We start from the raw sequence: 23,573 nt of genomic DNA, 5'->3' as shown, positions 1-23,573 counted from the left end.
GATGTTTACAGTCGCCTCTGGATGCTACCAGGCAACCCTTCTTTCTTCCCCAGTCCCAGGCCTTGGTCACTATGGATGCTTTTCTTCCAGGGTGGGGGTCATTTGGAAGGGAAGATATTCCAAGGGATATGATCATCTTGCAAGTCCTACACCTTGTACACTGCACTCAAAAGACAAATGTTCAAACCTGTCTTGATTAACTGCTTGCACTTTCAGACTACTGGACTCCAATTAAAAGCAGTTTGCAATGGAAAAAAGACTAGTAGTTTTGCAGATGCATGAAATAATATTTGTAAATTTTACCCATAACACACTGTTCAAACTTCTCATAATTAATTGCTTGCACCTGTAGATTACTTGTCTCCTACTGAAAGCCTTTGCTAATTGTAAAACAATATCCAACGATTTTGCAAATGCAAGAAAGAACTACTATTTTCTGTGCATATTATTTTAATCTTAATTTTCATGCCTATATGCTTGAAAAAATCTTCTGTATAATGTATACCAAGGGCATTCATTTATGTATCCACCTCTGTAAATCAGGAGAAATTATTTGTCTTACTTGTGTATAAATCATTACTCTTTAACATCCCCAGCCCAAGATCTCAACATTTTTTTGAAGTTTAATTAGCTTCTGTCCAGCCTTTCTTATCTTATTACAAAGTAAAGTCTTGGATACCTTACAACTTAAAAAAAAAACAAGTATCTTGCTGTTATATCTTTAACATACAGAGCAATTACAGATAAGACTTCCCCACCTCACAATTAAAATACCTCTGACTGCACACTGTAGGATACTGCTTTACGATATAACATATGATTTATTTCATGGATTTTTATACTTGTTAATAAAAACAAAAGCTGTTTTCCTTACTAATTTTTCAGTCCCCTTTGTGTCCTTCCAAACATTAATGACATGAAGTGGGGTATATGCTTTACAGTTCACCCTTCAGTTTAACACAGTAAACAACTTTCTTATTACTTTTTGTAAAGCCACATTTTATATGTCTGTTCCTATATCTAATGGGATTTATACTTTATAATTTCCCATTTATTCACCGACATCCCGGTGTTGCTGGTGGTCTTTCTGATAATCTCCATTTGCCATCACCAGTTTCTGTTTCAAATCCAAAATACTCCTGATTCTTCTAGTCAGTACATTTTTCTGTCACTCAGACATTTTCTTTTCAACCAATGGAAAGGATTTCACTAGCAGCATCTTTCTTTGGGCTTTGTAATCGTCAGAAGAATGAGAAGTAAGGTTCCCCTTTGCTTGTTGGTTCCCTGTTTGTTGACTAAACCTTTTTTATTTTCTCCTTAACCAGTCCCGTATCCAAAAATGTCTTTCATCCTCCAAGAAGAATTTTTCTGAAACCAGCTGTATAAAACAGCTTCAATTTTACACCTATCTCTTGACATTCCCTGGTTGCTGGGATAAATGTGCTTCTCTTCTGCCTTATGTACAGAGAAAAGTCATTTTCACAAATATTCTGCTATCCCAAATTTTTAGTACTTTTCTCTTCTGTTACAAGTTTGGAAGGAGCCATTATTTCTGTATAGGTCTTAAATGTTTTCTCATAGCCACATTTAGAACACACACACAATGTACCTTTCCAGTTAACAAATCCTGCTGTGGAGCACCAGAACAGTTGATTGTTTGTGGTTTTATAAACCTTTCAGTTATCTTTATAAACGTTTCAGTTATCTTTAAGTGTAATGGGGATACTAATGTAAATAGGTGCTTCTGTTTGTTTATTTTTGTTTCTATCTTCTTGTTCATTTTTAAGAAATGTAAGCACTGCAATGTAAAAAAAAAGGATCTGGTTCAAAGAGTATGACAAAATAAAAATGAGTGTGTTTTTTCTCATTATTTCACTGTGGAATGACTGGGTTAAGGTCATTAGCTTTATACAGTAACAATGTTTAAAAAAGCAAGTAAATGAAAAAGAATATTGAATATTAATAAGATCTTTTTTATAGTAAACAGTCCTGTATCTGGTTCTCATTTCACTAGCAGACAATCTGATAAAGAGAGAGGACTTGGAGAAAATATTTTCTGAAAGTATTCAAGCATTTTCCCGGCTATGAGAGCTATAAAGATAAGGCAAAACCAGACAAAACATAATATAATCATAGGATCTACCACAATTCTAAGCATGGATAATTTTTCTTTTTGTTTAGCTCAAGTGTGTTTGTGTGTGTGTGAGAGTTTGGAACTTTTGCTCATATTAAGGGGTAAAACTTCATTTTTGAAGATGTACATAGTTTTGTCTGTTATTATTAAGTTAGTAAGTTTTAGCAGGTATTGGGTGTATGTGTGTGTATTTTTATTTGAGGTTTTTCAATAAAACAAAGTTTTGCAAGATATGACGTATGCTCAAATGGAGATGACAAGAAGCAATCATATAAAAGACTAATCTGCCAAACAGTGCATACATGTAACACAAAAGCTGGAACTAAACATTTAACATATAAGCTGTTATACATAAAAAGTGGGAATAATACTCCTTCAGGAATAAGATTCTTTATATAATATCTTTAAACATTAATGGTCTTATGGATAAATACATAAAAGAAAGAGTAGTGAACTATATTAAAAATGTATGTGCTAATAGCTGTGCTACAAAAGACACATTTGGAAAGAAATGAACATGTGAATTTGGTAAATAAAGGTTTTCAGGATGGTTATTCAGTAGAATACCTGGGGCAAAGGAAGAAAGGAGGACTTACATTAATTGCAAGATGAGCTCCAATAATAATAATACAAGAGGAAGAAAAGGCAATAATGGTAGATTTGTAGTACTAAAAGGCTACTGGCAAGGGAGGACGGATTACACTGGCATGTATTTATATTCTACTAAAAACTGCTGTAATGGAGCTGAAGAAAATTCTGGGAGAAATAATCAGTTTTCAGCAAGAAATATTATTCAAGGTGGGGACTGCAATGTGATTTGCAACAATAAACATGTGTCGGCGGGGGGGGGGGACAGAAAATGAAATATAACAAAGGAAGGTAGTTTTTTAAAGACATTTATGAAAATATTTGGCATGGAAAATGTCAATCCAGTACTAGGAATTCAGAGTTAATTTACGTACTATTCCCCAAGATACAAAAATTGGGATAGGCTAGAGAGAATTTACATTTCAGAGTAGCGTGTGCATTTAATTGAAGCTCATGATACACACCCAATAACTATCTCAGATCATGCACCAACAATAACTAAAATAAAAACACAGGGTAATGAAATAAAAGTGAGGTACCAGTGCTTTCCCACCTATTTGTTGAAAAGAGAAGAAATGGGTGGTGTAGATTGTTCAGGAGCTATTAGAGAATAGAAAAGTACAGTTTTGTACCTACCATAAATGTAGATGTTCGAAGATCCACATTGCTGCAGTCCTTACATATGGGTAGTCCGCTGTCCTCGGTCGGCCCGAATACCAAAGTATTAGGCTGACGTCGGTCATGGGCGCTCAGATCTGACATCAGAGCATCAGGGTATAAAAGCGCATGACCGACGTCATATCCTCAGTCTTTTCTTGCCCCAGATGTCAGAAGGCCACAGCCAAAAATAGAATACTTCCCAAAAGGCATGTACAAATAACAGCTACCACCCAAGCCATACAACCATTCCAAACTACAGAGGGGAAGGAGGGAGGGTAAATTGGACTGCAGCAATGTGGATCTTCGAACATCTACATTTATGGTAGGTACAAAACTGTACTATGTTCTTCATCTCACATTGCTGCAGTCCTTACATATGGGTAGAATCCCAAAGCAGAGGTAAAGGGAGGCTGGCAAAATCATAAAGCATTGGGAGCTGCCAAAATGCCCTGTAAGATTGCAGTGGCAAATCCAGCCCTAGATTTGGAATAAAGAGGAAGGTGGTAATGTTTAGAAAAAGTGTGCACTGAACTCCAAGTAGCTGCTTCCAAAATATCTTTAGTAGCTACTCCCCTTAAAAAAGCTGTAGAAGTGGCAGTAGCCCTAGTGGGGTGCTTCTGTTTGTTTATTTTTGTTTCTATAGCCGGAATCTCCTTACCATGATGAGAATAACAAAAAGCAATACAAAAGCCAATCCACTTAGAAATAGTTTGTTTTGAAACAGGTTTCCCCTGAGAACCTAAAGCAAAAGAAACAAACAACTGCTGAGACTGTCTGAATCCGTTAGTCCTGCTCAAATAATAACGCAACTGCCTGTGAATATCCAAAGTGTGCAAAATTTTCTCCCCTTTATTTTGGGGATCTGCATAAAAAGTGGGCAAATGAATTGATTGGTTCAAGGCCACATTTGAAACCACTTTAGGCATAAAAGTAGGATTAGTACGCAGAGATACCCTATCCTTATGAAAAATTAGGACGGGTTCAACTGCCATAAGAGCCTGTAATTCAGAAACCCTTCTAGCAGACGTAATGGCCAACAAAAAAGCAGTCTTCCAAGACAAAAACTTTAACTCAGCAGTAGCTGCAGGTTCAAAAGGAGGTAAAGTAAGTTTTTCCAACACAAAATTGAGATCCCAGGCAGGAGTAGGAGCTCTACGTGGGGGTCTTATGTTCTTTGCCCCTCTAAGAAATTGCTTAAACAAAGGATGAGAGAATAATGGAGGGTCACAGTCATAGTGAGCAGAAATGGCTGCAGCATGAACTTTTATAGAGGAGAAAGACAAACCCTTGTCTAATAATTCTGTAAGATATTGAAGAGAAACACTTAAATCAGGCCTGGAAACATCAAAGCTCTTTGTTTTGCTCCAAATTAAAAATCTCCTCCATTTATCAGCATAAACTTTCCTTGTACTAGGCCTTCTGGCCTCCAAAATAACATTCAAAACTTGTTGTGGAAGCTGCGACCCTCCAGGTTCTAGAACCGAATGTGCCAGGCTGTTAGATGCAGGGACTGAATCCTGACATTGAGGAAATGATTGCCCTCCTGAGACAAAAGGTGCGGAATCGAAGGCAAAGGCCATGGAGGCTCCCGTACTAAACTCCTCAGCAGAGGATACCAGTGCTGTCGAGGCCAATCTGGAGCTATTAGAATCATGGAGGGCTTGTCTTGTCTGACCTTCAAGAGTACCTTGGGGAGGAGAGGCAGAGGCAGAAAGGCATAGACGTGAAGATTGCTCCAACTGAATGATAGAGCATCCACTTTCCAAGCTGTGGGATGAAACATTTTTGTGCAAAACTTTGGCAACTGGAAATTTAGTGGAGAAGCAAACAGATCTATGTCTGGAGTTCCCCATATCACTGTCAATTTTCGAAATACATGAGGATCCAATTTCCACTCGTGGGGATCCACTATCTGTCTGCTCAAAACATCTGCTAAGGAGTTCTGTGCTCCTGGTAGAAATCTTGCCTGAAGATTGAGGTGTAAACTGAGAGCAGTCTCCCACAAAATCATTGCTTGCCTGCAAAGAGGGTACGAATGGGTTCCCCCTTGCTTGTTGATGTACCACATGACAGTTGTGTTGTCTGTTAGAATCAACACTTGCCCTGGGTGAAGTAAATCCTTGAAAGCCATCAATGCAAATTGGACTGCTAACATCTCCTTCAAGCTGATATGTAAATGTTGAAGTCTGGCAGGCCACGTGTCTTGAACCCATTTTCCATTGAGGTGTGCTCCCCAAGCCTTGTCCGAGGCATCTGTCGTTAAAATCTGACTCGCCTCTGGTCGGGTCACAGAGAGTCCCTTGTTTAGGTGACATTCCTGAGCCCACCACAAAAATTCCTTTTGAATGCAAGGTATTATTTGAATGACAGTGTTCAGATCTTGGCAGTGTTAAGGCCCATACATTTTTGAGATACCATTGTAGCTTCCTCATATGCAGTTTGGCATTGGGAAGCACCAGAATACAAGATGCCATGAACCCCAAGGCTTGAAGGACTGTCCTTGCAGTCAGCCTGGACCATAGAGACAATTGATGGAAGTAAAGTGTAAGGTTCTTTTGCTTGTCCGAGGTCAAAAAGGCCATCTGGGAAGCTGTATTCAGTCTCACACCCAGAAAGCACATTTCCTGAGAGGGTACTAGACTGGACTTTGTTTCGTTCACAGAATACCCTAGGCACCTTAACACTGCCATCACATACTGTAGATGATGAAGAAGTTTGTACTTGTCTTGAGCAAGAATCAGGCAATCGTCCAAATAAGGATAAATTTGTATTCCTCTTAACCGTAAGAAGGCTATCACTGGAGCCAGAACCTTTGTGAACACCCTGGGCAGTAGATAAGCCAAAGGGCAATGCAGAGAACTGATAATGTAAAGTCCCAGCCCGAAAACGCAGGTATCTCCTGCAACTGGGCTTGATAGGAACATGAAGATAAGCCTCTTTGAGATCCAGAGTTACCATCCAGTGATCTTTGCCCAACAGAGGTAGAAGTTGTTGCAATGTCAACATTTTGAATTTTGGAATGTCCAGGTATGTGTTGAGGATAGATAAATCCAAAATTGGCCTCCAAGTGTTTCCTTTCTTTGGTACTAGAAACAGGCGAGAATAAAATCCTAGGCCCACTTCTGACAGAGGGACCTGCTGTATAGCCCCCATTTGAAGAAGTAAAGAAATCTGCTTGTGAGCCTCTACCCTTTGCTGAGGAGGAACGCCTGGCATGCCTTTGAAAGGAGGCAATGTATGGAAATAAAACTTGTAGCCTCGGTCTATAATGTCCAACACCCATTTGTCCTGGGTGATTAAAAGCCAGTTTTGCTTGAAGAGTGCCAACTTTCCTCCCAAAGGAGCTGCCAAACAGGAAGAATCTGGCAGCTGAAGATGCAGGTCATTGGGCCTGTTTACGAAAGGACTGGCCCCTGCCCTCACCTGTAGATTGTGCAGGGGAACTCCATGTTCTAGGCCTGAAAGAACTCTGAGCTCTGCCCCTACCATGTCTAGATCTACCCCTAGACTGTAAATCAGAAGAAGGATAAACCCATCCCTTAGTAGGCCAATTCCTGCTAAACTTAGGAGGCTGCACCTGCAAAAAATCTTTAACAGTCTGCATAGACTTAGCCTTGTCTTCCATTTTCTTCAAGACAGACTCCACAGGAGAACCAAACAAAACTTCAGACTGCAAAGGAGCATCCAAAATTCTAGTTTTAACATGCTCTGACAAATTCTGATCCTTAAGCCAGGCGTGCCTGCGAATAACAGAACCAGTGGCAGCCACCCTGGAAGAAGCCTGTAAAGCATCGAAACCACACTGCAAAGAATGCTTATCCACCTGTTCAGGGGCATGTACCAAATCCTGTAATTCTTTACACTCTATGCCCTCTGCCAAAGCATCCACTTTAGATTTTAGTTGAGTAAGGAGAAAATTCTGATACTTCAACATATGAAACTGGCAATTCAAAGCCCTCATTGCTAAAGTGGAAGAGGTATACACTTTCTTACCCCATCTATCCAAAGCTTTAGCATCTTTATCTATAGGAACTGGATTCTTTACAACAGAAGCCCTGACATCCTTAGGTCCCTGGCTAATAGTTTCTGGGTCAGCCCTTGGACTCTTATACAGATATTTATGAGCCTCAGGTACTCTATAATACCTGTCTGGCTTAACTGGCGCAGGAGGCAGAGAGTCTGGATTAAGGGAAGCCACGGAGAAAACGTCTTGAACAACATCCTAAACAGGAGGTATAGCCAAGGGCCTATGTTGTGGTAAAAACAAAAATTCCCTAAGCCTCTTTCGTGAATCTGAGAAATCCTGACCTTCCCATTTAAAATGTTCCCTCATAGAATGCAGGGTTTCTGAAAAAGAAAAATCCTCTGGAGGAGAAGCAGAAGGAGTGGAATCCTCTGCGTCTGAATCAGAATAAGGAGGAAAATCCTGAATGTCTTCAGCCGAAGACTCTGAGTAATCTGAAGCCTGCTCCAAACTTTCCACCTCTGGCTCCACCCTAGGCCTCTTATCAGGAGGGGGCATAGAACCTCTGATTAAAGAAATTAAATCTTCTGCCATTTTAAGCATGTGTTTTTTAGGCACAGAACCTGCAGAACTAGGACTGACACCCGTGGAAGGCAAACCAGGCCTGCCTTTGGAAGGAGCCTTAGAGACAGAAGGAGAAGGCCTAACCACCTTAGGCAAGGAAGGGAGAACAGCAACCTGAGAGGCCCCCTCAGCCTGACCTGATTCCTGAGGGGCCACATATTGTAAAATCAAAGCCTCCCCCTGAGACTCAACTGAAACCTCGGCTGGATCCACAGATTCCACCGTAGTTTCTAAAGAACTGGCGTCCGGAACGGACGACTCATCCTGCCTGGACTTTAAAGATTTGTCTTTGCGCTTCTTCGCGGTAGTGGGCGTCGGAGGATCCGACGGCATGTTATAATTACACCGCTTACCGAAGACAAGCATAGCGCAATCTAATCTACGTTTAATGGTGCGCTTATTAAACCTAGCACAAAAGCGACACCCGACTACGTCGTGCTCAGGACCCAAACAAGGAATACAAAGAGAGTGGTAATCCCTATACGGTATCTGTTTCCCACAAGAAATACAATTATTCACTTTTTCTGACATCCGGAATTAACTGAGGCAAGAAAAAACAAAAATATTCCCCAACGGGGTACTTAGCCCAACTTGGTTTCGGTCTGAAACTCAGAATACGAAAATTTCAGAACGCCGAGCGGCACTTGCAAACGCTGCTTCTGCATCGGACCATGCGGCAAAAAAGACTGAGGATATGACGTCGGTCATGCGCTTTTATACCCTGAAGCTCTGATGTCAGATCTGAGCGCCCATGACCGACGTCAGCCTAATACTTTGGTATTCGGGCCGACCGAGGACAGCGGACTACCCATATGTAAGGACTGCAGCAATGTGAGATGAAGAACATCTTCTGAAAATATAGCTAGGGAGTGGGATAAAATTCAAGTGGAATTTAAAAATTGGGTGGAAATAAAAGAAAGGGAGATATGGTTAAGAAGTAACAAGAATTATTTACAAGGACTGACAAATATTAAAGCACCGGAAAATAGGGGGAATCTCACAGAACAAGAAGAGGAGCAACTACAGAATGCTAAACAGAAAATACGGGATTATCTCAATTATATGCATGAATTTAGAAAGATTGTTTTTTTTGATAATTCTAGAACACAAAAAACTTTTACCACAACAACTCAGGCAACAGAAAGTAGAAAGGGCTGTCACCAAGCTTAGGGAGCTCGTAACAAGGAAGATAATAAGGGATCCTGTAGACGTATTAGAAATATTTTGGAGGTGGTTGACTCTATCTTGCACTCCTTGAATCCATGCGAGATACTTATACCAACTGTCGACCTGACCTACTCCAACAGCAAAATTTGAGTAGAACTGTGGAGTGCTGAAGACCTGAGAGCAAAGAATGACTCTGAAACATGGAGAGTAGACCCTAACCATAGAACTACAGCCCTGAGGCATGCTCAGCTCTGACACAGCCAGAGTTAAGAATGCCAAGGAAGGGGTTGGTGCCTGAAGCAGCCAAGCTATCAGAGACAACCTTGGTGATGGTAGTGTGTCTGGATCAACAAATTCCTCAGCCACAGAGTCCGGGGAAGGAAAAATGAAAGTACAAGCTGAACCCTCTTGGCACTGGTGCCAAGGAGGCTGGGAGAGATGGGCTTGCAAGAAGGAGCGCATCAGCTGCTCCAAGTCTGAAGCCTTCATGCTCCCAAATGAGACAGAACAAACAGAAAAGGCCACAGAAGGAGGCTTGAATAAGCTCCTCCCAGAGTTGGGATCAGACAGTCAGATCCAAACCAGAGAAGCTTGAATCCAGGGCAGAAAGACTTGGGAGAAAACTCCATCTGTGTCACCGAAGGAAAGGGGGTATATGTAACCTACCTGCATTAGCAACCTCTGTGGCTAAACATGGACTAGGGATGCTAGAAGCAGGAGACTTGGATTTCTTTGATATTGGTACCAAAGCAGATCAGTTCAAACAGGGCATGGTCAGCCCTGGAAAAGTAGGCATCAGAGGGGCCTGATCACATTCCCAAGACACAAATCATTTGTGGCCCCACAGTCCTTAGAATGGGATTTGAGGTCCTTGTCCCTAGGTAGATCCATATCCTCATTTTCAGGTTTCTTGTGGGGGAAGGGAAAGCAGAAGAAAAAGAAGCTCCTGCCAGCAGCAAACCCTTCAAGAGAAACTTCACCCAACAGTTGCTAAGCATTGGGGATCTAAACACCACACAGGCCAAATACACTAAGTCCAAGTGAGCGGTGCCAAGGAGTAGATGCAGTGGTCATTTGCATCTATATGCGTTAGCTTGTGGCCACAAGCCACACATTTCTTAAAATGTTTGTCTTTTTTCCTTTTCCATCCTGGAAAGAAAAAATTCAGCAAAAACACCAAACATTAAATGTTTACTACCACGTTCACCCTAACTACTTAACTACCTATAAACCTAAAAGTTATCAATGAAACAAAGCACTTACAACAATATTATTTTTTTAGGGCAAGAATGCACGGAGAGGGAGACAGACCTAAATAACTAACTCATTACCTACCTACATATAATCTACACACACTCAACAATACTACCAAAAACTATCACTAAAATAATGCGATAAATGCTGACCACAACTACTACAAGGGAGGAGGAAAAAACAGGTTGATAAGCTAACACCCAAAGGGAGACAACAGTAGATCTTGCGGATCACGATGCATTCTCCAAAGATGGGAAATTAGATCTGTGGTTTATAGGGGAAAGTAGTGTATTATGGGGTTGGGGAGTTGAAGCTTCTGTGCTGAAGTTTATCAAAAAGACAGGCCTTGGATCCAATAACCCACTGGTTTAAGTTGGATGGAAAATACAACATTGGATGCTAGCACTATTAGAAGACAATACTATTTTGTACTTGATAAACTAAGAAAAAGACATGTTGGTGCTGAGACAGTTTCAAGTCTTTTCAGAATATAAAATAAATGAAGATGAAACAAAGGCTATGGGGTAAACTACGTATCCATACACAAAGTTGATTCCCACTATGGAACAGCAGCAACCAGAAAGAAAAGGATGAGGAGGAATGATCCACCATCAGCAGCCAGAAAGAAAAGAAGGGGGAGGAATGATCCAGTAACGGAGATTAATCTACAGACAGAGATCACTTGCAGCATGGCAGAACAGTCAGTTAGGCTACTGAAATACTGCAGCACCCAAAACTTTTGTATGTTTCAATGATAGAACAGTGTGGCTCTCCAAACTGAAACTAATCAAACCTGATGTTTGCACACTGCAGTTTTACCCATGTGATAAATCACATTTGATGCTTTTTTTATTTTTTTTTTAATACAATGCAATTTTCTTTTAAAATATGTCAGAGAACAAAACTAATATTAACCCACTCCAACCTTACAGCATGTCACAATGACACATCACACATCACAATTCAACTCACTACAACTCACAACAGCCACCTCTCCTCTGCTTCCACAAAGTAGCACAAACTTTAGGGATTAATGCTGCATACCTTGACGTGGCGGTAATGATGCTGTAAGCAAAGAATGGAATGTCTGGCCTCCTGTTGCTCCCCTCTCATGCTGGACTTCCACAAGATGGGCCATATAATCTAGGAAAAATGTAAGAAAATATACATAGTAAGCAGGGTACATTACAAAAAAATTACACTGCAAATATGCAAATCTGCCAAGCGATGGTAATTCCTTATCTAGACTTATTACTTGAAGTGCCACTCGAGAGACCAGAATATACAGAATACTTTACAGCAGGAAAAAGTACAGTTGCATAGACTAGCCATAAATGTAGATGTTCAACTGTATTCACTGTTGCAGTCATCCCATTTTGGTTATCCCTTCCAGGGTAGCCCTCGGCCAGCCCGAATACCAGAGACTTAGTACTTCTGTGTCAGTTGCTGTCGCCAGAGGACAGATGTCAGGTTGTCAATAGTATAAAGTAAGGCAGCCGATGCCAGTACATCAGTTTTTCTTGCCCTAACCTGTCAGGAGTCCCCAAAAAGGAGGCCAGATTCTGGTGGAAGAACCCGACTATTGGAAAATAAATACCAATATGTCGCTTGTAAGGAAAGGAGAACAAAAAGAAAGAATGGTAATAAAAGGAGAAAGAGAATAAACAGGGATGGCAGGAGGGAAATCAGGACTGCAACAGTGAATACACTCGAACATCTACATTTACGGTAAGTGTACACAACTGTACTATGTTCTTCGTGCTTCACTGCTGCAGTCATCACATTTGGGTAGATTCCCAAAGCCGAGGAAATGGATGGAGGCAGTCAAGGAAACTAGGTGCTGGCTAGGATGCCCTGCAAGACTGCAGAGGCAAACCCTGCCCTGGATTTGGAGAAGAGAGGCAGGTGGTAATGCTTTGTAAAAGTGTGAACAGATGTCCAGGTGGCAGCCTGCAGGATGTCCCTGGTGGGGACTCCTCTGAGGAAAGCTGCAGAGGTGGAGGCTGCTATGGTGGAGTGTGTCCTGACCCCCTTGGGGGGAGGCTTTACATGCTGTTTGTAGCAGAAATGGATGCAGTGTGCTATCCATTTGGAAATGGTTTTCTTGGCGATGGCTTTGACTTCTGCACCTGTAGCAAAGCCAACCACCAAATGATCAGACTTTCTGAAGGATTTAGTCCTGTCCAGACAGAATCTGAGCTGTCTGTGCACATCTAGAGAGTGAAGAATCCTTTCCCCTATGTTCTGGGGATTAGGAAAGAAGGTGGGAAAATGAATGGATTGGTTGAGAGCCACACTGGACACCACCTTGGGCATGAAGGATGGGTTAGTTCTGAGGGATGTCCTGTCTGCAAGGAAGATGATGATGGGTTCCACAGCCATGAGTGCTTGCAGCTCAGAGACTCTTCTGGCTGAAGTGATGGCCAGAAGGAATGCAGTCTTCCAGGAGAAAAAATTTAGCTGTGCAGAAGAAGCTGGTTCGAAAGAGGGCAGGGTGAGCTTTTGCAAGGCAAAGTTAAGGTGCCAAGCTGGTGTTGGTGCCCTTCTGGGGGGCCTCAAGTTGCTAGCCCCTCTGAGGAACTGTTTGATCAAAGGGTGTGAGAAAAGGGGCTGCTCAGTGGGAGAATGAGCAGAAATAGCACAGGCATGCATCTTTTAGAGGAGAAAGAAAGACCAATGTGTAGTAGGTCAGCTAAGTAATCCAGGATGAGAGGGATGGAAGGCTGTACCATATTGGCTCCCTTAGCCTGGATTCAGGTGCAGAACCTTTTCCATTTATCTGCATAAGACTTTCTGGTGCTAGGACATCTGGCCTCATGGATAACATCCAGAAACTGTTTACTGAGGATGGCAGATTGGTTCGGGGTTAGGGAATAGGCCAAGCTGCCAAACTGGGTGTCTGCAATTGGGGATGCATGAATTCCTCTTCCCTCTGGGTCAGGAGGTATGGAATCGGAGGAAGATGCCATGGAAGCACCGGGGACAGGCTGCACAGCAAGGGGTACCAGTGCTGTTGGGGCCAGTCTGGAGCTATATGAATGGTCCTTGTTTTTTCCTCCCTTATTTTGAGCAGTACCCTGTGGATGAGAGGTAGGGGAGGAAAGGCATAGACCGATAGACTGACCCAGGGGAAGGACAGGGCATCCACATTCCAAGCCATGCAGTGATGCTCCCTGGTGCAGAATTTGCTGAGCTGATGGTTGGTGTGGGAGGCAAAGAGGTCGACTTTCGGGGTTCCCCATTTCTGAGTTATTAGGGTGAAGGTACTTATGTGGAGTTGCCACTCGTGTGTATCCAGAAGGTTTCTGCTTAATTGGTCTGCCAGAGAGTTGAGACAGCCTGGTAGGAATTGTGCTAACAGGTGTAGTTGCATGGAAGAGGCTCTGCACCAAAGGGTTATGGCCAGCCTGCATAGAGGGTAGGAGCGAGTCCCTCCCTGCTTGCTGATGTACCACATCACAGTGGTGTCTGTTTTGATCAGGAGAACTCCTGGAGAGAGAAGGGGTTTTAAAGCTATCAAGGCATGCTGCACAGCCATACTCTCTTTTTGACTGATGTGCAGAGAGATTTGCTGTGGGCTCCATTGGCCCTGTATGCACCTGCCATCCAGGTGTGCATCCAAGCGTAGTCTGATGCATCTGTGGTGAGGGTCTGGGAGGTGAGGAGTGTGGAGAAGGGCAGTCCCTTGTTGTGGGAGCATGCTGTTGCCCACCAAAGAAATTCCTTTCTGAGACAAGGAATTATAGGTAGAAGAGTTTCCAGGTCTTTAGAGTGTTGACCCCAAAGACTCTTTAGGTACCACTGAAGTTTCCTCATATGCAGTCTGGCATATGGAATGAGTAGTATGCAAGATGCCATGAACCCCAGAACTTGCAGGATCTTCCTTGCAGATAGCTGGGGTCTGCTGGCTAGTTGAGAGAAGTAGGCTGTCAGGAAAATTTGTTTCTCTGGTGTAAGGTATGCCAGCTGGGATGCTGCGTCCAGACTTGCTCCCAGGAAGATTATCCTTTGGGTGGGCACCTGTTTGGATTTCTTTTCGTTGACTGTGTACCCTAGGGAGGTTAGTAGGGTCTTTAGAAAGGCCAGGTGTTTGAGCAGCTTTTCCTGGCTGTCTGCCTGAATAAGGCAGTCGTCTAAGTATGGGCGAATTTGAATATTTCTTTGTCTGCAAAAGGTAATGGGCAGAGCCAGACATTTTGTGAAACCTCTGGGAGCAGTAGATAAGCCAAAGGGAAGCACAGAGAACTGAAAGCGTTGAGATCCTGCCCCGAAGCGGAGATATTTCCTGCATGATTCTCTGATAGGAATGTGGAGGTAGGCCTCTTATAGATCTAGGGTGGCTAGCCAAGCATCCTTGGAGAGCATGGGTACAGCTGCTGGAGGGTGAGCATTCTGAATTTTGGGATCACCAGGAAGGTGTTTAGAATGGACAGATCGAGGATGGGGCACCAGATGCCCCTCTTTTCTAGGCACCAGAAAAAGTCTGAAGTAGAAGCCTTGGCCTATCTGTTCTGCAGGAACATGCTCTACTGCCCTCATAGAGAGTGGGGAAAGGATTTGCTTTTGAGCCTCTGCCCACTGATTTGGTGGTAGATCTGGGAACCCTTTTGAGGTTGGAAGGAAAATTTGTATCCCTGAGACACAATGTTCTGAACCCATTGGTCCTTGGTAATGGTGGCCCAGGTGCTTGAGTGAAAGGAGAGTTTTCCTCCTAGGGGTAAGTGAAGGTGGGCGGGGGTGGGGGTGGAAGAGGTGAGCCATTGTGAGTTCTTACCATAAGGGGGTGGCTTAGAACTCCCTGGTTTTGAAGTGGAGGTAGTCCACTGCTTAGATCTCTGCATTCCCTGGGGCTACTGTCTGGGGGTCTGTTTCCAAGGGGCCTAGTCTGGGCAGGTTTACTGGGAGCAGGAAAGGAGCAGTGCTTGGAGAGACAATGCCTGCTGATCCTAGGGGGCTGGACCTGTAAGAAATCCTTACCTGTTTGCACAGATTTTGCTTTTTCTTCCATCTTTTTTAAGACCTCTTCTGCCTTAGTGCCAAAAAAAAGTTATCTTTGTGCAAGGAGGCATCCAACAATTTAGATTTGACATGATCTGGCAGGGGTTGTTCCTAAAGCCATGCATGTCTTCTAATGACAGATCCAGTGACTGCTGCCCTGCAAGAAGCTTCTAGGGTGCCAAAACCACAGTGCGGAGTGTGTTTAGTTACTTTACTTGCAGAATGCATTAAGTCTTGTAAATCTTTAGATTCTGCCCAAGCAGGAAAGAAAGACATTGAGTTCCAAGGTATGCTGCTGAAATTTCAGCATATGAAACTGACAATTTAGTACCCTGATAGCAAGAGTAGCTGAAGTATATACTTTTTTACCCCATCTGTCCAATGCTCGGGAATCCCTGTCTGAGGGGGTGGGATTCTTAGCACAGGTTGCTGTAATCCCGTTTGGCCCTTGAGAAATTAACTCAGGGTCAGCTGCTGGATTTTTAAAAAGATATTTGTGTGAGTCAGGGACTCGATAGTACCCGTCTGGTTTTCTGGGAGTAGAAGGTAAGGTGTCAGGAGTCAAGCTGGATTTAAGGAAAATATCATCCACAACATCCAGGACTGGGGGGATGGCCAAGAGTCTGTGTTGCGGAAGATCTAGGAATTCCCCGAGTCTCTTTTTAAACTGAGGGTAGTCCTGACTCTCCCACTGGAAATGCTCCCTTAAAGTATGCAGGGTTTCCCCAAAGGAAAAATCATCTGGGGGAGAGGCTGAAGGAATGGAGTCCTCTGCATCAGAATCCTCATAAGAGGCGAGGGGTTGCATGTCTCCATAATCAGATGCATCAGACACATCTGACTCTTGTTCAGACAAAACTACAGGGGACAGATCTCTTTTCCTTTTTGAGGGGGTAGCTTGGCTTCCCCTAATCAGCATGATAAGGTCTTCCGCCATTTTAAGCATTTAAGAATGAGGCAAGGTAGCAGGCGCATGAGAGTGGGTCATCGGTTTCTTGGGTGTGGTTTGAACCCTGGGCCTAAGAAACTCGGTCGTTTTTGAAAGAACGGTAGTCACAAAAGAAGACGTCGGTTTGTGTCGAGATTCAGTAGTGCAAAAGACTTCCTCAGAAGTCAGTGCCTGCCCATCCAAAGTAGAGACTACCGCATGATCCTTAGTCAAAGAAGAGTTTTGCGGCATGACTCCGAATGGGTCTCAGTAGCGGCCTGCGAAGCAACTGAACTGGGCATCAGGGGCTGCGAAAGCGCCTCACTGAGTACCGGAGAACTGACTAGCTTAACGGAAGCGTCATCGGTAGGTTTGGACCTGTGCGGTCTATCTCTGTCTTTATCTTTACGTTTTTTTGGAAGATCTGCTGTCAGATGGCTTACCAAAGCCATATCGGAATTTGAGGACTGTAAACGAAAATATCTGGCTACAATAAGGGCCAACAACGGGTAGTTCTGGCGTTGAGCAAAGTACAGAAGTGGCAACGGGGGAGGGGGGCATCGTCTGGGCCTAAACAAGTGACGCAGTAAGAGTGGAAGTCTCGGTGTGGTATTAGCTATCCACAGGCGAGACAATTAACTTTTTCTGACAACGGTTAGTGCAAGAAAAAAGGATCCCCAATGGGGTACTTAGCTTTAAAAGACTTCAGCTCAGGTAACAGCCGAACGGCACTTGTGCGAACTGCTTCTGCTTCGAGCTCCATGGCAAGAAAGACTGATGTAATGACGTCAGCTGCCTTACTTTACACTACTGACGACCTGACATCAGTCCTCAAGTGACAGCAACCGATGCAGAAATACTAAGTCTCTGGTATTTGGGCCAGCCGAGGGCTACCCTGGCTGGGATAACCCAAATGTGATGACTGCAACAATGAAACACAAAGAACATCTGCCCACTTCAACTGGTCCAGCTTACAAAAACAAGCTATGCTACTACTGACATAGTGTTACATATCTGATTTCCTCAAAGGGTCAGGCAATGTTCTTCTTAGAGTTGAAGTTGTTTCCATTTTTTTTTTTTTTTTTTTGTTGACTAGGGTAGTCTGAGTGGGCTATGGTGAACCCTTTTCAAATGCTGGTCCAGGGGAGAAAAAGCTCTGGTTACTAAACTAGACAATTTTATACAATAGACAAAACTATAAAACTTAAAAGTTGCAATATGGATATATAACAATTGAAAGGCAGCTACACTAAGAAAATCTGCAATCAGTAACATATAGTCATTATATATTAATACTAGACAAACTTGGCATATACAGTGAGGTTTAAAATATCAAATTACAATCTTACATTTATGTGTAAGAGAACTAAGATAGAAGGTGTGGGTGAAAGCAAAGAGGAGGGGTAAGAGTAGAAAACAGAGAGTAGGTGAAGCAAGGCGAGTAATATTTATACTTGCTAAGTGAAGTGATAGTACAGAAAAAGAAAACTGTAGTGAAGTTGAAGTAGATGTAGAACGTAAGAAGTATGAGTTAGAATTTTGCTGGAGTTAAAAACTTGTCAGGTGGAAAGAAGAGACAGCAGAAACAGCAGCATGGGGAAATTGATAGGACAAGTAGAAAATTTACATTGATAATTTTCCTTGTTGAGGTTTACAGGGGCAATGTAGGTATGTAAGGAGCCACAGCAGTCTAGCTTAAGGAGGTGCAACTGCATATCCAAGTGTTTTTAAATTGTTTTATTAAGTTTTTAAAACTTAAAATATGACATGTAACCATATGTTACTTTTTCTATTAACACTGACTTCCGAGATGGCGGCACACCGAGTAACAGCTTAATTTCAGCTCTCCCGGTGTGGAAATAGAAACTCCGAAAAGAGAGCCAATGAATTTGTCTTTTTTGGGTAAATTTCAATAACTGGCTGTGCACTGCCAGGATGCCAACAAAAAAGAAATTTGGAGAACCTGAAAGAAAATCAATCACGAAAGGTGAGGAGGAAGCACTGCCTGGGAAGAAGCCTTTTTTTAAAGTTGTTCCAGGTTTCAACTTTGTTACTTAAGAAGTTAACTTGTGAGTGTTTCTGCCATTTCACACTGAGCTACTCGGAGGAAGGGAGATGATCTGTGAATCACAGACTGTGATATATAAATTAAGTATCCTGTTTTCTTGCTCATTTTTACAAGTTATTTATAGCACTTTTATTGTCTGCATATACATTTCTAGCTAGTTTCACTGTGTGTGAGGTATTAATTAGAAGTTTTCTACAATTGTTAAGCATCTGGTTGGGTTTGCTTGCTCTGATTTCTTGCTAAGGAGTGCATCATGTAACATGTTTACAGTTAAAACAGTCTCATTTCTGCAGTTTTTTCCTACCTAACTAGTGTGGGTACTTGCAGCATTGTCCATATTCAGGTCTGTGTTTTAGGTTCATAGGTTCATACTAGGCTATCTGCCCGAGGGCATTTGCAAGCCTAGCCCATAGTTTTGTGGCTTACGCCACCCCTTTAGTATGGTTTCAGACAACAGGCAAAAAAAAAAAAAACAGAGAATCTTTGGATGAGTGACATCATCTCTAAAGAAAATTTAACAGCTCCCACAGAAGATGTGGAAACAGCTGGGATAACATCTGAAAGTGACTCAGGAGAACAAAAAGATAGCAGAGTTCCACTTTTTATTTTGAGGAGAGGTATCACCCCAACAACTTCTCTGAAGATTTACAGAAGTATATTCTATGAAGTATATTCTATGACAACAGCAGTCGATGGAATAAAATTAACAAATGAACATATGCTGCTATATGTACAAGTACACATCAGCATATCTGCATGGAAACCAGATCCAGTGATGCTTGTGACCAGCACATACACTGCTGTCACACATGAAGAAGTAGGAGGGCAACTAAAATCCTATGCTCCCAAGTTTCTCCCTCTCACACACTTTTTTGGATTCTGCTCCTCCACCTTTCCAAAAAAAAAAAAAAACACTTTAAGGACAGTTTTTCTTCATTAAGCCCATCTTCAAGTATGATATGAAACAACTTCTGGATAGAATTAACTTGCCTCTAAGGAATATAGTAAAGGTCAAACAAGACAGCCTGCAGCTTTGAGAACCTACAAAAAAAAGTGATGGTTACAAAGTACAGCTTTCAAAGTGACTATCTTCAAAACACCTGACCAGCCTATTCAAAATGGGGGATATGCAAGCCTGTGAATCATCATACTTATCTCCTAAGATAGGGAACTTATCTTCAAAATCAGGAAAAGATGGAGATCTCTCTAAAAAGTAGCTTGACCAGATGACTATATGCCGCAGTGCCACCTTTCACAAGGCTGTGATCTGCAGAAATGTCGGAGGCCTGCAGTCTGTCTTGTAATAACAGAGACTGAAGTCATACAGATTCAAAAAGTAAGCTAAAACTACCTGCAAACTGACTAAACTAAGTGACGAAGGACAACTAAATGACAAAATGGAGAACTCTCCAACTTTGGACAGCAGAAAGCTTTGAGTAGACCTCATTTATCTCCAACACTTCTAGCAGGAGCAAGTCCAAAGAAGAGAAGGTTTAAAGTGGTGTCACCCGCAACTGACTGTGACTTCCTTAACTAGCACCAGGACAGACTCCTGTACTACCAAAAATGTAAGAGCACAGCCAACTCCATAACGCCCTGATTATGATCCACACAGCTTGAGTTTGGTTATTAGCTCTGGTGCATGACAGACCTGCCAGTCTCCCCATCCTGGGGGGAGAGAAGTAGGTAGGTCTGTCTCACCACTTGGGTTTCCCATAGCAGGAGCACACTTTGTTGCACCTATGGAACACAGGGGATTCAGTATGTGGAGTTGCATGCTCTGCAGCAGACAACATACACTCGAACTTGAACCAAAACCATGAGGGAGGACATGCACCAAGGAGGAGGGTGTAGGTCTAGCAAGGTACCTGCTCCCCACCACCTTACTCTAGTTGCTGTGGAACAGACGGACTGACTGAGCTACCTGGGTATGAATGAATAGGCCATAACGCTCTCATCTAGCCCAGAGTAGCCTGGTTCCCACCAGGTGGAATAAATGGGTCAACTGAGCCACTAGACAAGCTCCAGGCCACATCAAAGAAAATAAACAAAGAATATGAATCCACAGTGTCATCAGTCACAACACAGCCAAGACGATGAGGTAAAGCTGTAAGGAATACAGAGTATATCCAAATCACTTATGCTTGCCTAAATGCACTAAGCAAAACAGAGGAAGAACCCTTATTTAATTATGTGGCAAGCACAGTCCCACTCAAGGAATACTCTAAAGACAGGATGCTCTAACTCTCAGCTCCAAAAGAAGACTAGAGCTGAAGCTCAGACAGTACACTACTGCAGTGAATTTTGTGGAACAGAAATTATTATAAGGCTGAAACTCCTGATACAGTTCACTCCCTGCCAGGCATGACATATTTTTTACAGCAGGTACTACGCAGCCCTACCCTGATGTTTATACATCAAACCATAATGTATCCATTTCAACACAGCCAGAGGTGCTCTGACCTCAGATACCTCTCCAGAACATTCAGGACAAGAAACACTGTTTGTAGCTCTACCTGGTTATATGGAAACCCCTCCTCTAGGGGTGCTACTTCTCTGGAAATGAAATGGGCTTCTTAATATGTCAAAGAAGATCTAGCAAGACCTGCAAAAAGTTCTATTGTAGCAAGAGAAAGCCTACACTGAGACTGATTAGGACAATCCATCACTACAAAGCCTGATGACAATGTTTTTATACCAGAAGATCAGTGAGTAGTGCTTTGATTTTTTCTGATAAATACTGACAGGCTTTCAACACTATTTCATCTTGCACTATGCAAGTCACCAAAAATGTTTGTACTGTGGAAACATTACAAACAGAAAAAATAATTAAAATTAAAACCTTCAATCTCAACTTTAGCAACCCTTCTGACAACCATATTGCTAAAGATGATGAAACCCTGACAGATGACGACTATTCAAAATCGGAAAATCTGTTCCCAGAACAATATTCCAAATGGAATAAAGAAGTGGACAATACAGTATGCCATTTGCCCAGTGATCAGGTAGCCCACGTTTTCTTTATTATAGCTTTCCATTTAGATACACATAAGATAAAACCTGCACCCAGATATCCTCCTGCTCTGGTTGATAGATGTGGATAGTTAAGGCAGCCAACCACAGAGACTACTGGAATGTGAGAACAAGATGTCCACTTTTTGTTTTAAGAAAATGAAAAGGCAGGCTCTTCCTAGAGTAAAAGCATGGATGATTACAGCACAACAAAGCAAAAACAGAACCAAATTTATAATCTAAATCCTTCTTTCACAAGCAAAGATGAAGTGTTTTGTAGACAAGCTGACACTCTTTTAACCTTGGTTATTAAAGCATTTACAAGAATGGCAATACTCTCTGCATATCTGAATTCTTACAGTATCTCACTGCAGAACAGACAGCATATTGTTTGTGGGTCAGCAGTTAAATCTGAAATCCTGAGCCACATGCCTCAGTGCATGACCACAACAATAATAGTAGACTCACAGCCGGGTTTGGCTGCATCACATATGAAACATATATTACTTTGGTGAAACTGTTAAACCCCAACAAAATAGGAAACATGATGGTTGTCATAAAAATTATGAAAGGTCTAACTTAAAAGGATACATGGGAAACATGAAATCACAGGTGGTCACAAGGTTGGGCTTCATATGAAACTCTAAATCATCAAGACTCCTTACTGAAAGTGAAGATCACTCGTGGGTTAAGGGGGCTTTTGTCCATCAAAGACTACTTTGTTGTAAATGACAGAGGAGGTGCTTAAGAGTGACAATCCAAAAAATATCAAAGGAGACAGTACCACAGTCATTTATATATGATATGGAATTATGTGTTTTAAAGTTCTTAGAATGCATCTGCAATTATGGGGGATATGGGATGGAGGTGCATCCAGGAGGTCAAACTGCTGAAGCTGGAGTCTTCTAGCCAGTGTCAAAATACTGACCTTGTTAATCTTTCTAAAAAATATGGCAAAAGCCAAGTTTTCACAAGGCAAACCGTGTACAAATTCTGTAGAAACTTCTGATAACATACTGGATTTACCTGAGTCAATGAAGGTATTTTTAAAAATAATATTTTTTCTGATGGAGCAGACACTACCATGGAGTCAGAGATGAATATGCGCTTGCCATAGAACCTACTCCTAAGGTGTGGCTTGATATCATTATTTCAAGACAAGCCAGACCTTTAAGACTTCCGCTCAACTCACTTCTCTAAAGAAGACTGGACATAAGAATAAATCAGCATTTATAAATGACAACCACTGACAGTCACCTTAAAATAGATTATTTTGATAGTTTGCAAGCAGTAAAACCAGTCAAATCAAGCAACATATAGCACTCATAATAGCCATTTTTGGGAATGTAGTAATCCTCAAATGCAGGTTAAAGGAAATATTTTTTCTTTCTCTTTCAGGATGATTAAATACAAGATCCAGAGTACGACTATTACTTCTTTTCTAACTTGAACAGTCAGTCCCTGACTGCATTTCAACAATACTAAGCAATGTTTTCACTAAAAACTTTGTACAACATGCAAAAAAGTTTGTTCTTTTTCTGACAATAAGCCATAGACTGTGAGCTTATCTTGTCTTGCCATCATCTGGCTACAAAAATCTGCATAACAGAGTTCTGGAAGTAGAAACTTTCCATTATTTACGCCATTCTTTCTGATACCTTTTCATCAGTCAGGTCACGTAACCACTTGGCCCATTCTTCCCTTCACAAACATGACACTAAAAGAAATTCTTCCCCCTATTGGTTGGTAGGCATGCTTCAGTGCCTGGCTATGATGAGCTATTGTGAATGTCCATTTCTACACATTCACAGTGCTTTATGAAGTGCATGACTTCTTTGGTCAGGTTTGGCCTCCAAGTCCCTGTGCAATGGGGTGTAGTGATGCTGGGCCTCCCCAAGTGTTCATACAGACGCACTTCATTTCTTTACTGTCATGAAGAGCCAACACTGGCACTTTCTCAAATCTCTGCTTGGCTTGCTCCTCCAGTATCTTAGCAATTAAGCTCAGAAAGTCTGAACCATAGTCAGAACACTTTCCCCCTTTGCAACAGAGGTGAACATCCTTCCATTAACTCTTGGCCTGAAAATCAGAAAATGAAATTCATCCAAAAGAAAAAAAATAGAGAAAGACTTACAAAATTCATGGTAAAAACTAAGAAAAGGTCACATGATGAAAT

The 23,573-nt window shown here is 42.1% G+C and overlaps 1 protein-coding gene across 3 annotated transcripts in view; it reads right to left on the bottom strand.

Moving 5' to 3' along the window:
• INTS1 (integrator complex subunit 1) overlaps positions 1 to 23,573 on the bottom strand; it is a 2,399,836-nt gene that overhangs the window by 894,950 nt on the left and 1,481,313 nt on the right. For all 3 annotated transcript variants that reach the window (XM_044089756.1, XM_044089757.1, XM_044089758.1), the window contains exon 29: positions 11,436 to 11,534. In XM_044089756.1, coding sequence (XP_043945691.1) covers positions 11,436 to 11,534 — 99 coding nt within the window. The remainder of the gene's footprint in view (positions 1 to 11,435; positions 11,535 to 23,573) is intronic.

The sequence above is a fragment of the Protopterus annectens genome, chromosome 12.part0 (genome assembly GCF_019279795.1).
Source record: "Protopterus annectens isolate FY-2018-M chromosome 12.part0, PAN1.0, whole genome shotgun sequence".
Lineage (NCBI taxonomy): Eukaryota > Metazoa > Chordata > Ceratodontiformes > Protopteridae > Protopterus > Protopterus annectens.
Note: the sequence above shows the minus strand (reverse complement) of the source record. Positions and strands in the feature narration are given on the sequence as shown.